At 41.8% G+C, this 14,136-nt stretch overlaps 1 protein-coding gene across 1 annotated transcript in view; it reads left to right on the top strand.

Annotated features, from left to right (window-relative positions):
- The first annotated feature begins 3,876 nt into the window (after positions 1-3,876).
- The window catches only part of ube2o (ubiquitin-conjugating enzyme E2O), a 30,259-nt gene continuing 19,999 nt past the window's right edge, over positions 3,877-14,136 (top strand). Inside the window, exon 1 of the mRNA XM_034130414.1 lies at positions 3,877-4,404. Within this exon, the coding sequence (XP_033986305.1) occupies positions 3,994-4,404 (411 nt within the window). The 5' untranslated portion in view covers positions 3,877-3,993. The remainder of the gene's footprint in view (positions 4,405-14,136) is intronic.

Here is a 14,136-nt window from a genome sequence, read left to right as displayed (position 1 = left end):
AAAAATCGCGCTGAGCCGTGGATGCACTCCGGCATACTGACCGCCATGAAAACCAGAGACAAAAAATGCTCTGAGTTTCATAAAAGTCAGTCAATGTTTTCCAAAAGCACGAGCAGTGAACTCCAGGCCCACGTGACGGAACTAAAAATTGAAAGAAACAGACTAAGAAATGACGTAAGCTCCATGATCAAAACTGCCAAAAAGAATTTCATCAATGTCAAAACTGAGGAAAACAAAAATAAACCCCGTGAACTTTGGAAATTACTCAATAACCAGCTTGGCTGCAGTAAAAAACTCAAAACGAGATTTTCAAACTTAAACATAAAAACAGATAACAGGCTCATCACAGACAAACTGGATGTGGCCAAGTACTTGAACATTTTTTTCACAAACATAGCCACAACTCTTGTAAATAAATTACCCTCCCACTCAGGGCTTTTTGGAGTAGATCACATCATGACCTACAAAAACCTAGGGGTACGCAAAGATGATTTCAGTCTAGCAAGGGTAACAACAGCAGAGGTACTCATTGAACTGAGCGCCCTCAAACCTAACAAGGCCACTGGCCACGACAATATCCCCTCCAAATTCCTCAGAGACACAGCAACTGCCATCTCACCAGTCATAGCTCACATAATTAACCTCTCCATAAAACAGGGAAAAGTACCCAAAGACTTCAAAATTGCAAGAGTAACCCCCCTGCACAAAAAGGGCAGCAAATTGGACCCAGGCAACTACCGCCCTGTTTCTATACTTACCTCCATCTCGAAAGTCATGGAAAAAATAGTATATGAACAGGTCGAAAAGTACCTCGCGGAAAATAAACTAATCTATGAATTTCAATCTGGCTTTAGAACATCCCACTCCACTGACACATGCCTTCTTTATTTGAACGACCACATCAAACAAGAGGTGGACGAGGGTAAATACTGCGGCATGGTGATGCTGGACCTACAAAAGGCTTTCGACACTGTCAATCACCCCATTCTGATTGACAAGCTAAAAGCAATTGGTTTTGATAAACTATCGGTGAGCTGGATGCAATCCTACCTGGAGGGGAGAGAACAGATGGTGGAGGTAAACGGTACTCTGTCCCCCCCCCTCCCAGTGAGCTGTGGTGTTCCACAAGGAAGCATATTAGGTCCGTTACTGTTCCTAATTTATGCAAATGACATGTCATCAGCATGTGACTGCAACTTGTTCCTGTTCGCGGACGACTCAGCCCTGCTGGTCTCTGACAGGAGCAGATTGCAGGTTGAAAAAACCCTCAGCTCCGAGCTCGGCAGAATCTGCACCTGGCTCGCCGATAATAAATTATCATTACACCTGGGTAAAACAGAGTCCATTCTCTTCGGTTCGAAACATAATCTCAGCAAATCCGACGACTTCTCAGTTGCAGTGGGTGACATTATTGTCACAAGTAAGAAGGAAATTACATACCTAGGATCTATTCTTGAGGCAAACCTCTCCTGTGACAAAATGGCATCCAATGTAATAAAAAAAGTCAATCAAAGAACTAGATTCCTATACCGGATCTCCTCTCTGGTAAACAAAAACACCCTGAAAACTCTGGCAGGAGCACTCATTCAAGGGTACTATGACTATGCTTGCACGTCATGGTACCATAGCACCTCCAAGGTGCTAAAAATAAAACTTCAAACATCGCAAAATAAACTGGTCAGACTACTGCTTGACCTTTCATCTAGAACCCACCTCACCTCTGCCCACTTTGACAACCTAGGATGGCTTAGAGTAGACAACAGAGTACAGCTACTTGCAATGGGCCTGGTCTACAAGATCCACTACACCTCTATGGTACCCATGTACATGTCAAAATTCTTCCCAAAGGTCAAGGAATACCATGATCATAACACCAGAGGGAGCTCCACAAATCATGTAAAACCCAGATTTGGCACAAAAAAGGGGGAATACACGTTTCGCAATTATGCCACATCAAGGTGGAACGCTCTTCCCACAACTGTAAAGGAAAGTAAAACTATACTTACCTTCAAAACCTCTCTTAAAGAACACCTTCGGGGGAGAGCATTGCAAAACTGGCCCCGGTAATGGTACAAATCTCAACCTGTCGTACAATGGACAGCTCCCCCCCCCCCCATCTATGTATATACTCGCATTTTAGACTCTGTTACTAACTGTATATCTGTAGACTTGGTATGTCTTAAATGTCCGGTTAGGATGTATTAGAACAAAATCTAAAATGAAAATTGTAAATAAGCCATCTGTATGTAAAAAACCACCTGTATGTAAGTTGTAAATAATCCATCGGTATGTCTAATATGTCTTATATGTCTTAAATGATATGATGAATTGGAAATGGGGGACCCTGATGTAAACAAGACGAAAGTCTTTCTCTGGTCTGCATCCCCTTAACAATTGTATGTTTTGAGCTGTACTGTACTGTACCCAATATACAAGCTGTTAATAAACTTTTCAATCAATCAATCAATCAATCATGCCACCATCAGACCTGCAGCAGATTTTGATTTGACTGATCATGTGTTGGAGGTCTCAAAGTCTGCTTGGGTTGTTACCATTTTAAGGCCTGGAGGTATGTGTGATGTGATCTCTCAGAAGAAAACTTTCCATCGAATGCACGTTTTTTGCTCGTTTCTTTTTCCAGATGTGTAAAAGGATTACAGGGCGTGTAGGAGTTTGTTTTTCACCTCTTCAGTGTTATAAGCCACATATAAGGAATTTCAAGAAGCCGCAGCTGTTTTCCTCTCTTATGAAATTTTCCACAAAGTGTAACCCTCTTCACATAACTGGAAAGTAGAGTAATCTAGCAACATAACTATATTTTACTGCATTTCTCATATTCTTTTTATTTAGGAGTGGTCCAGTCAACATCAACAGAAATGTAATGCAAGTAAACCCCCTGTAGGGGTCACAAGGCTGAAAATAATCTCTATCTCCAGATAAACACTGAGTTTCATTTATGCAAAGCTTTCCCTGTTAAACTGTTTAAGATTTTTGGAAAAGCTTGAAAATATTCTTTGGATTCACCATTTTTTCAAGAGTCCAACTAAGATGCCCTCAAGAATTGTGAATGCTTATTAAACTTCATGTTTTTTTGGTGTTAGTGTCTGTTGCCAATTCTTCCATTTCTAAAAATAAAATAAAAGTGTATTATAATAATAGTAATAATACAAATAATATTACATGTAATAATAATAATATATATTTGTTAGTATGTAAAGTAATGTGTTTTTTATTTTCAAAAAAGTAGAGGAACTCAGAAAAAAGTACTCAGATCTTATACTGAAAACTAGAAGTACCAGAGTGTAGAAATACTCTGTTAAAAGTAAAAGTCCTGCAATCAAAACGTTACTCAAGTAAAAGTAGAAAAGTATTGGCATCAAAATACACTTATTGTGCAGTTTGGTACCTTTCAGAATAATATATATTATATATTTTTGATATATACAATATTGCATTTAAGTGTTATCAAAGCTGGTAAAGGTGCAGTTACTTTAATTTTAATTACTTTGAATACTGCAGGGTAGCTTGTGAATTTTACTCCAGGTATAACTTAAGTATTTTTAAAGTGTTGATTATATTTCACATCAATAAACTAAATCTGCAAAGTAACTTAAGTTATTAAATGAATGAATCGGGGTAAAAGTAGAATTGTAGTGGGGTAGAAGAACAAAGTAACGAAACATTGAAATACTCAAGTAAAATACAGGTCTACAGTACTTGAGTAAACTACTTAGTAACTTTACAACAATGCTAAAACTTTGAAATGCAGTTAAAAAATAAAATAAAGGCATTTATATTAGGGGAACCATGTGGTCTTTGCATCACAGCTGGAGGCCCACAACGCCGCTCAGAGGTGACAGACGGTACCGCGCCAGTGACGCAGCTATCCGTAGCGGCGACGTAAACACGTGCACATCGCTGCTTCCAGGTTACCGTTTTTCTCATTGCACCGTCAGGCTCGCGCTCCAGCATCACTCCCTGACAACAGCAGCGATGGCGGAGCCCGCAGCATCGGATGCGGTGGCCACAGCAGCCTCCACGACCCCGGGCCTCTCCCCGGCAGCCAGCCCGGGATCAGAGCCTCCCTCCCTGGCTCTGTCTCCCACGGCGGACGGCTCCCAGCGGCTGCTCTTCTCCCACGACCTGGTCTCTGGGCGGTATCGCGGCTATGTCCGTTTCGGCCTCGTACGGATGATCCAGGGTGAGGAGGAATTTAACTCAGACTCGGACCTCGATGACGATGGCGGCGGCGGTGGTGGAGGAGGAGGCGGAGAAGGACGAGGAGTCCCCGGTGGGTCGGACGCTGAGAGCGCTGTGGACATCCCGAGTCGGCCTCTGTGTCGGGGATTTGTCCGCGTCCAGTGGTACCCTGAAGGAGGAAAGCAGGACATCAAGGAGACAAAGGTACCACACACTGGCTAATGTGTTTACACTGAGACCCGGTTATTCCCGGAGCGTGACAAGTGTTTTTGAACTGTATGATGTTTTTTGTTGAAGAAATTAGTTGCTAGCCTGTCAGGGTTCAGGTTCACTTAATCTGCCTTAAACGCATAAACTCGCTTGCTAGCTCACTAGCGTGCTAGCTAGCAGTGTAGCTCATAGCCTCATGTTTTTCAGCTGGTGCTGGCAGGCTAAACAGGGTTGTTGTTCCAAATATCTGAGACCACACAGTAATGCATTAAATAACCACTGGCCAGGTAGCATCTCTCTGTCTGTAAGTCAAGTGTCACTACAGGTTTCAGCAGGTGCAGCACTCTGCTACTGTAGCAACCCTACACCCATCGATTAGCTCATCCATGACTCCGTGTAGCTCCTCATCTGGGTGTGACTTGGCCTGAGACCAAGCATTGTCAAACATTAGCTTATATTTTATATGATGTACACAACATCTTAGTTCCTCAACATGTACATGCATCCTATTTGAAACCAGTCCTACTTGTCATCTTCAGTGACAACACAAATGAGTAGAAATAAGATCTTCACTGATGTTCTGTCAGTGTTACCAGTAATGTCCAGTTTTACGTCTAAAATAAGTCTTAATGTATTCATTTTTTAGAATCTCTAGGGCTGCAACTTCTTATGTGTGCATTAAATAATCTGCATCTTATTTAATTGACTAGTTGTTTGGTTTATAAGATGTTAAAAACTCGCCAAAGCCAAAGGTTACACCATCAATTTCAGCTCTAACAAACAATCCTAAATTAAAATGTATTCATTTACTGTAATGGCAGACTAACAAAACCACCAAGTATTCTAATTTGAGTATATCGTTAAGTGAATTATTTTGGCACATATTCATGAACAATTGCAGGTGATTATGGCGGTCCAATTAGGTTGGCTAGCCTGCTCAAAGGGCAAATAATTAAAGAGTTAAACCAAAAGCCCCTTGAATCTGGACTAATAGACATAATGTTAAAATACCCGTTCAGTGTTTTACTGTGTTATGGAAATGCTTCTTGGATCTGTTTTCATCCTATAAATCATGTAGCACTTAATTTGATTAACAAACACATTGTTGGAAATTAGATTTTAGTCAATCCTCCTACTCAACAGACATCAATATTGAGTGTATGAGAGGCAGTGTCAAGATTACTGGTAAAAGACACCATCTACATCAATGGACACCACACCCTGAGTTATACTTGTTTTTAATTACATAAACAAATAATGAATGCATTTTTAATCAGTTAAAAGGTGGGGAAATCTGCTGTCATCTATATTATCCAGGGCTTCTCTAGATTTCTCCTGGGCTTTGTGAAGAAGGGTCACCAGGTTTAAAAGAGGACTGCTCTGGAAAAAGCTCATGAAAGCATGTTTTAGAGACACAAGATGAGACCAGAAGGAACCTATTTTAGGTCCCACTGTTGCCCTGCTTTGTGTTTTGTGCTAAATGAGTAAAGTTCTGGTGTCATTGAAACTCTGTCACAACAAAAGCTCTGTTCAACAATGACACCAATGTTTACACGCCTCGTGGACTGTGGAGGATCTAGTGCGAGCTAGTGTGCTCATGTATGGATTTCATTATGTAGTACTCTTGTTTATGTTTTATGTGGCTTTGTTGTGGGTTGTTTGACATTTGCTTATCTGCGTTCGCCACATGCCATCTCAGTAGGCTCCGTCCTTGTTGCATATATCCTGAGAGTGTGGTGAAGAATAATCAATAATTCATGATTACTTCCTGCAGTATGCAAAGTTGAATATCTTTTAAGATTATGTTTCTACAACATGTAGACCTATATGTATTCTGCAGGAGGAACCTCAGTTTTCTCTCTGGAGAAATCTATGGAGGCGAACTGATGCTTCAATCTGAAACTTGTGTTGGAGTTTCTCTTGTAATAAAACCAGCATTTTCACAGCAGAGTTAGGATTTTGATAGTTTTGCATATCATCAGGAATTAGGTGCAACTATAAATAATCCAAATATCTTAATGTGTTCTTTCACTTCATGAAACTGAGCCATTCTCAGTTTCAAGTTGTTCCCTTTGCTTCCAATATCTTCCCTTCTCATTTACCTGTCTTTATGTTTTCTGGCAAAAGGATATGTGAATATATACACAGTGCCTTTTTGAATTTAAAAAATAATAACCTTGATTGTGTGCACTTGATTTTCTAGAAGTGGCTAGAGAATAAAAAGAGTAGCATAATGAGGATGTGTCAGCATGTTGCTGAGGCGAGCTGATTCAGAAGGTGTGTCCAACTGAAGCTGATAAAAAAGTGTTTATGCGTTTTGCAGACTCTCTAAAAACACAAATGTTAGTTCATCACTCAAAACAAAACAGTGTGTCTTGCGCCCTCCCCCTTTAGAGAGTGGGTGGGGGGCAGCTCTAGCAGACGGGAACATGACGGAATCATTTACACTGCCTGCAAGGCAAAGTGGTAGCAATAGAGCACTGGTTTCCCCAATTAAACAAAAAACGTACTACAACCACAATCCTTTCGGAATGAAGAGGTCATTGACACGACCTGTCATGTTACATTTTTCATACGTTTCCACTGTAAATGAAGACTGTCGGTTCAGTTTTGCATTTGAACTCAAACCAGGACTGTCAGAAGCTACATTTCCATTTACTTAGAGAATTTGCGCCAGTATCACTGAATATTATAACCATGTATCTCTTAGTTTCATATGTACTTAGCAGAGTCATTTCCTTTTCTCTTTCTCCGCCCAGATTATTATCCTATATTGGATGGTGTAGTTATCGTTTGCTCACTGGATAACTGTCACCTCAAGTGATTTACCTACGATATTTTAACCTTGTGGGGCAAGGGCAGAGAAGACCAGAAGATCAATTCATCTGAACCTCTTTTGCATTTTAATAGCAAGCTACAGTAATTAATACATAATCCAGTTAGGAAAAATGACACTCTGTGCTTCATCAGCAGCTTAGTACTTTTACTGTGGATTAAAGTGGTTATCTCACTGATTTGACACTTTTAATTACAACAGGGGCAGGTTAGTAGAAGACCCCTAACTGTTTTCCACTCCACACCAACCCTAGTTACACCTTGCACGACATGGCCAAGAGTGAAGTGATGCATTAAGCTGAGACACTTGACTTTTTGATGCAGAGACATTCCTAAAAGTTAGGAATAATTAAAACATCGAGTGAGTGCATAGACTATACGCTAACATGACATTTAGCAGCAAGTTTTGAGGAACTGCATCTTCACATTGTGGCTTTGTGTGTTGATGTATTCTTCTCTCAGTGTAGGTAGTAAGAGGTGAGAGTTTTTTAACACGCAGCGTGTGTAGTAAAGGATTCTCTTTAATTCTGTGGTCACAATGGCATTAGATTAGATATTCTTTTGCCCCCCATTAGTGATTTTGATGCTTAGGATTCATTTTGAGTAGGTTCTTTTCGGTAGTCATTTTGCTATACATTTTTAACAAGTATAGTGTTTTAAACATTCTAAAACTAATGTGGTTTGTAGAAAAACTCTTTGACTTCACCGCCTGCTACAGTATGTACCGCCACAGTCCTGTCAGCACGCAGAGCCCTGTTGATTCCGGCACAACCTTGACATGTCCATACGAGGACAGAAGTGCATTGCAGCAGCAGCAGGTATCTCGCATGGGATGCACCGCAGAACAGTAACCCACGGGATTTGTCAGATGTCCCGGAATCCATCAGTCATTTGGAAACTAAAACACTGGTCAATGGTCTGCTGAGACCCCCAAAAGTACTGTACCGTACCTGCTGTTACGCCTGGTAGGGTGATCAGCTCTGAGAGGTGACAGGTCAGGACAGAGGTTGAGGTGAACTGTGACACCAGCTCCTCCCTGGCAGCAGCAGCCGTTGTGACTGTGGGGGAGGAGCAGGAGGAGCAGGAGGAGGATGGTGTGGTTCTAATGATGACTGGGAGGGTGCAGCAGGACTGACTGCTGCTGCCCTCACTGCAGAGAGAGAAAGAAACACTAAGGAGGTGGATGGAAGAGATGTGGGGAAAGCAAGTATTGAATACCAGTTGAAAGTGAAATGATATTTAAATAAAACATCTTGACTGGAAAGGATGCAATAGGGCAGGCCGACAGTTTGGTAGCAGATGGCTGATATGGTAATGTGTGGCCTTTTAGTCCTTGAAATGGTAAGGTCCCACCTTCTGCTCTCTGAGCCTTTTTACATTCCCCTTCTGGCAGAGCAGCAAGTCCCAACTTGGCAGCGCTATAGTGCAGTCCGGATTATGGCTGACAATGTGGGAAGAACTATGCAATTACGATTTATTGTTTTTATTATATACGATAATTTATATAATAATCAAAAATTGACACGTACTTGGCCAGCGAGTCATGTGATGCAAAAGTCAGTATTGTGATTGACTTATACTTCCTATACATTGTTCAGTCCTCGTCCCAAAGCTATATTTTCCTGGCCACCATGAGATAGCTGTGATTTGCGTTTAATACATTCTACTTAGCTTTATCAGGTCCATGAGCCAACATCAACATTTAGTTGCCCATTTCATACTTTATTCAGTCAGTTACCACTGATACAGGAAGTCACGGGCAGTTTATTTTAGTAGGTTGCATTAACGTTTTTATTTTTGAGCAAGGGTATAAAAAAATATGACATGATAAAACCAATTGAGTCCACAGCTTTATGAAGTGAACAAGGACACTCCTGAGGTTGTATTTTTTTATTTTATTTAAGGAGACAGCATCTGCTCAGCTAGTACGATTGTCACATCAGCCAAAGTCATTTAGGGAAGCTTGTGATTATACAGTACTCGTGCACAGCCAAATAACTGAGGAGACATTAAAGGTCTGTTGTGGGTTTATGGACAGCTGTAGTAGCAGAAGCCTTATATGAACTCTTGTGTGACCCCTGCCCTCTGCCCTGTAACCTAAGCATGGACAGGCATGATGTCATTCATGAGCTATCAATCTCTCTGGCACTTCTAATGCTCTTGGGCAAATCTTTGTGTGAAATCAAAATAACTTTATTGGTATTGTACCAATTGAAATGGTCTTTTCTGCAGTGCACAATAAAGCAGGTGGGATTAAGAGACTGTTTTCCTTATTTAAAAGTGATCTGCTTTAAAAATAAAATAGGGGAGTATAACACAAATTAATGTAAATACAGCCGAGGAAAGATATTGAAGCTCTGGAGGTGCTGGATGATGTGACCTCAGGGTTACTCCTGTCTGTCAACCTGTTCCTGCCCCCCGCCCGCATCCATCTAACTTCAGGTCGCACCCCCATTCAACTACAGACAAGAAACATCGCTGTCCTAAAAGAGCTGACTGCTGAATTATGTTTAAAGTGAATGGTGCATTCACATGCTCTTTGGAAAGTCCAATCTCACGAGTTTTGACGTAATTCCTCTTTTATGAGATGTGTGGTCATGAGCTTCAAGTTGTAGTGTGAAAACAACATGGAAACAACATGGAAGCACACGTTACAAATAGGATGTGAGTTGTCAGCTTTGAGAAGGCTTTCAAGGGGAATACCCTATCATGTGTTGTTAACAAAAGTATAACATAATGCATTCATCTGCTCTGTGATACAGTGATGTAAATTGGGTCAGTATTTTCTTTCTGTAATCCAGCTGACAGACGGACACAAAAACACAACCTCAAAATGGCAGACAGAAGTGTGTATCATCTGTCTGTGTATCTGTTCTCTGTAGCTCGTCTTCTCCACTTGGATATTCACAACCTGTGTAGCCTATAAATGAGCCTTTAGCAGTGTGCAGCTGCTGCAGCAGATTTCTACTGAGCCGACCAGAGTGAGCTATTTCAATTTATTTAGCTTAGTTTAGCCCCCTTATCAATTTAGCACCTTAGCCAGGTACACTTTTCTCTCTTAAATAATCATATTAATGATTTAATGCTTTTATTAACCTTCCACATTGCATATGCCCCTAGATTAGAACTACTTTTTGAAAAGCTAGTTACTGTTTTGGCATCCAGATACGGCATTTGAGTGGCCGGAGCAAAAACCTATTCCCTGATAGATATTTTAAACTGCACATTCTGCTCCATATTTACCGCATTAACACCCTCAGATGGTTTTGATTGTTAATATGTCATCTTTCAGCGCTGTTTGCTCAGGTGCTCGGGGTTGGCTGGCAACAGAAAATGCTGTTTTCAGAAATGTCAGCCTCTCAAATATGGAGATTTTCAGGTTGTTTTTTCGGTATTATATCATATCAAAATATGTAGTTTGGACTGACAAGACATTCAAAGACATCTTGCCCTTTGAGAACTGGGGATGAACATTGTTTACTAATAATTAACATTTGTAGATCGTTTGGTTAATCTGGAAAATAATAGGCAGATCAATCCGTAATAAAAAAAAAGAATCCTTGCAGCTATAGTCAATATCAGTAAAACCAGAGCACAGTGAAGCAGCAGATGTTTTCTTAATGACTATTGATCACGGGTTATTTTTAGGATGTTGACAGTGGATTTATGCCGTGTTGGCTTCATGTGTTGATCTGCAGCATCATGTCGGTCAAATCCGAGCTTGTAAATAAATTCCCCGTGGTGGCACTCCTTGTTGACACTCAGAGGATGATGTCAGCAGCTTGTCTTTACAGTAAATCTGATCTGACAGGGACGCAACATGACCGTCCCACCGCGCCCTTTACGTCCCTCCTTCCAACCTCATCTCCATCCCCCTTTCACATTGTTTCTCTCTCACCCTGCTTTTTCCTTTTCTCACCTTCCCCCACTCTTTCCTCCCCTCCTAACCCTTCCAGTTGACCTCTTCCTCCTCCTCCTCCTCTCCCCGTGTGTTTACCTCCTTCCTCTCCCCCTCAGTGTCCCAGCAGACCAGCATGTTGGAGAATGTTGACGTAATGTGTTGCTGACTCGATGGGCTCCTGGCCTGAGATAATGGATCTCATTTGATCCTTTCTTTCTCTGCATTGACACACACAGACACACACACAGACACACACAGACACACACACACACACAGACACACAGACACACAGACACACACACACACAGACACACACACACCACCACACAACACACTAAAGGAGCCTGTATCCCTCTCTCCACCCCTCTCTCCGGCTGTCTCTTCTTTCTCTCCCTCCATCATCCTCTCTCTTTCCTCTGCAGTATTGGCCCTACCCAGAGACGGTCTGCTCTGCCTCTCCCTCTGTCTCTCTCTCTACCCTTTTTACTTTCTCCCCCTTTTTTTCCATCTCGCTATCTGCTGTGTTTGCTGTGCCCTAGTCTATTTCTGGCTCTTGCTTTTTTCTTGTTTCCTCACTCTCTGTGTGTGTCTCCTGGGATCCGTCTCGATCTCCCACTTGTTGGGCTGCATCCTCCTCTGTGCATCGTTCTCTGCTCATCTTCATTTTCTCTCCCCCCCCCCCCCCCCCGTCACACCCTACCCCTCCTCCCTTTCAAGCAATCTTCTCATCCGACTTTTTCCATCTATTGCTTCATCTTCATGATTGACTCTCGAATGTTCTCCATCCCATCCTTCACCACAGTCTGTCTCCATCTTATATTCTCTGCCTCTCTGCGTCTTGATCTCCCTTTTCCTCTCTCATTTCATATTCTTCTTGTTTACGCTCATTTCTCTCCTTCTCCACAGTAAGAAGCCCGCTCTATAATAGATACTGTGAGCTAGTGGTCTGCTTGTCATTCCCTTGTGGTCTCCTAAAAAGCCCCGTACCTGCTCTCTTTCTAATAGAGCTGTGCCCCCCCCCCCGTGTGTCTGAATCAATAGCCTCCGGGCAGGGGAGCAGCGAGGTGAAGGTATCGGGGCGTGAGGATCGATCCAGGATTGAAGTTGTTTATTGCCATATCATCCCAGGGTTGAAACGACCTATTGATTTATTTGAGTTTTATTGCTTCATCCTATCAAAGCAGAATATTTATCGTTATGGTAAAATGTGGATGGAAATCATGGTTTTGTCTTAACTGGGTAACTCATACCAAAATGTGTCCCCGTAAAATGTTAAAGCGATGCCGATGTGTTGTTTAAGTCTGTGGCGCCATCTTGTACACGAGCATCATGTTCTCGCAAGAACTTGTATACAACATCCGCGCCCTCATACTATATTTTTCTAGAAAAACCCCTGGAAATGTAGCAAGTTTTTCTTCTTCATATCTCTTTTTCATATAAAATGAGTTGTATACATGTCTAACCTTGCTTTGTTAAAGGGCGTCGACCTCGAGCATTGTTTTGTTCAGGAAGTGCGACAGGTCGATGAGGAAGAGTTTGGTGCTCTAACATGCACAACCCAACAAACACTAGCTTTAGAGGTTTGTGAATGAGTAATGGTGGCAGCGTGGTGTCTAAATATCTTGCTGTGAATGTGTTGCAGATGGACAGGAGAAAAGTGACATTTTCTACAGAAGTGTTAAGATTTCTAGCTTTAACACTTATAACTTGTTGTGCCACCTACCAAGTCAGCAGGTGATTCAATGCTGATAGTTTAGATTGTGGGTGGAGTATCACTTTAACTCTCCTCCTGTCATTACCCACAACATCTGAAGACACTTGTTTTGGTGTGCAGGGCCACATCTCCACATCTACTGTATGCACATCCCAAATATCACCAGTACATAGTTATATCAAGTTTTTTTCATGTCCATAAATACTACAGAATAACCAGAAAAACTGTGCAATGTTAGAATACTTGCAGGAGATACAAAATAATTGGAAGCCATTAGTGGATATAGTTTACAGAAAAACAGTGAGTTCCTATTTATATAATTAACTCCCCAGAACTAATGATGTAGCAGAACCGTGATGAGCCTGAGGCTGAGGTGGAGGATGTAGCGCTGTACGCTGACTGCACCTTCATTTTACCATACTTAATAGAATCTGTGGGTGGAATTACAGAAAAGGCAGATGTGTGTGTAGAGTTATATAAACTATGTGCACCTGTTACTACTGTAGCCACTTGTGTATATCTGACTTGCTGTGGTGTTTGGGGGATCCGATAGCTTGTTAGCATGGAGATGAAAGAGGAGAAAGCCTGGTGTAGAACACAGTCAGTCAGAGTGGAGAACAGGCGTGGCCCCGAGCTGCAGTCCTCTGCAGTGTCTCTTTCTCCCCCCCCCCCCTCCTCCTCCTCCTCGTACGGCACCTGAATAATGACTTGTGTTAATTAGGCCGGGAAGTCAAAGCAAATACTGTCCTCCATCGATTCCTGTAATCAATCTGGACCCTTCTACCTTATCAGCTGGAGAGGCAGCCAAGGTTGTCTTCTTTTCACTCACGCACGCACGCACGCACGCGCACACGTACACGTTTGTGTAAATGAGCATTCCGTTTCTTTCTTTTGTCGTCTGACCACCACCCTCCCGCCTCACTCCTCATCATCACTACACGTGGTATAGCAACAGTCGGCTGGTTTGTTGAAACTGATATGTCTAGTTTTCTAAATATTCTGCAGTACACGTGCAGACATACAGTCTATGTGTTTTTGTTATTGTTGAAGGAAGCGAATATGTGTCAGATCAGGTTGTGTTCAAGGAGTTGTGTATCATAGGTGAGCTACATAGCGTCCCCAGTCATTGTTTTTCAGCATTGATAGCAAATATTTGAGGTTCCCGCAAATATTTTCACCTCCTCTTTTGCCACATCAATATTACATTTTTAGCATTACCTTAATTCTTAGTTCCCAGACATATTGGTAATTCGCTGCTGAAATAAATCCGGTGCCT

The sequence above is a fragment of the Trematomus bernacchii genome, unplaced genomic scaffold (assembly GCF_902827165.1).
Source record: "Trematomus bernacchii unplaced genomic scaffold, fTreBer1.1, whole genome shotgun sequence".
Classification (NCBI taxonomy): Eukaryota; Metazoa; Chordata; class Actinopteri; order Perciformes; family Nototheniidae; genus Trematomus; species Trematomus bernacchii.
Note: the sequence above shows the minus strand (reverse complement) of the source record. Positions and strands in the feature narration are given on the sequence as shown.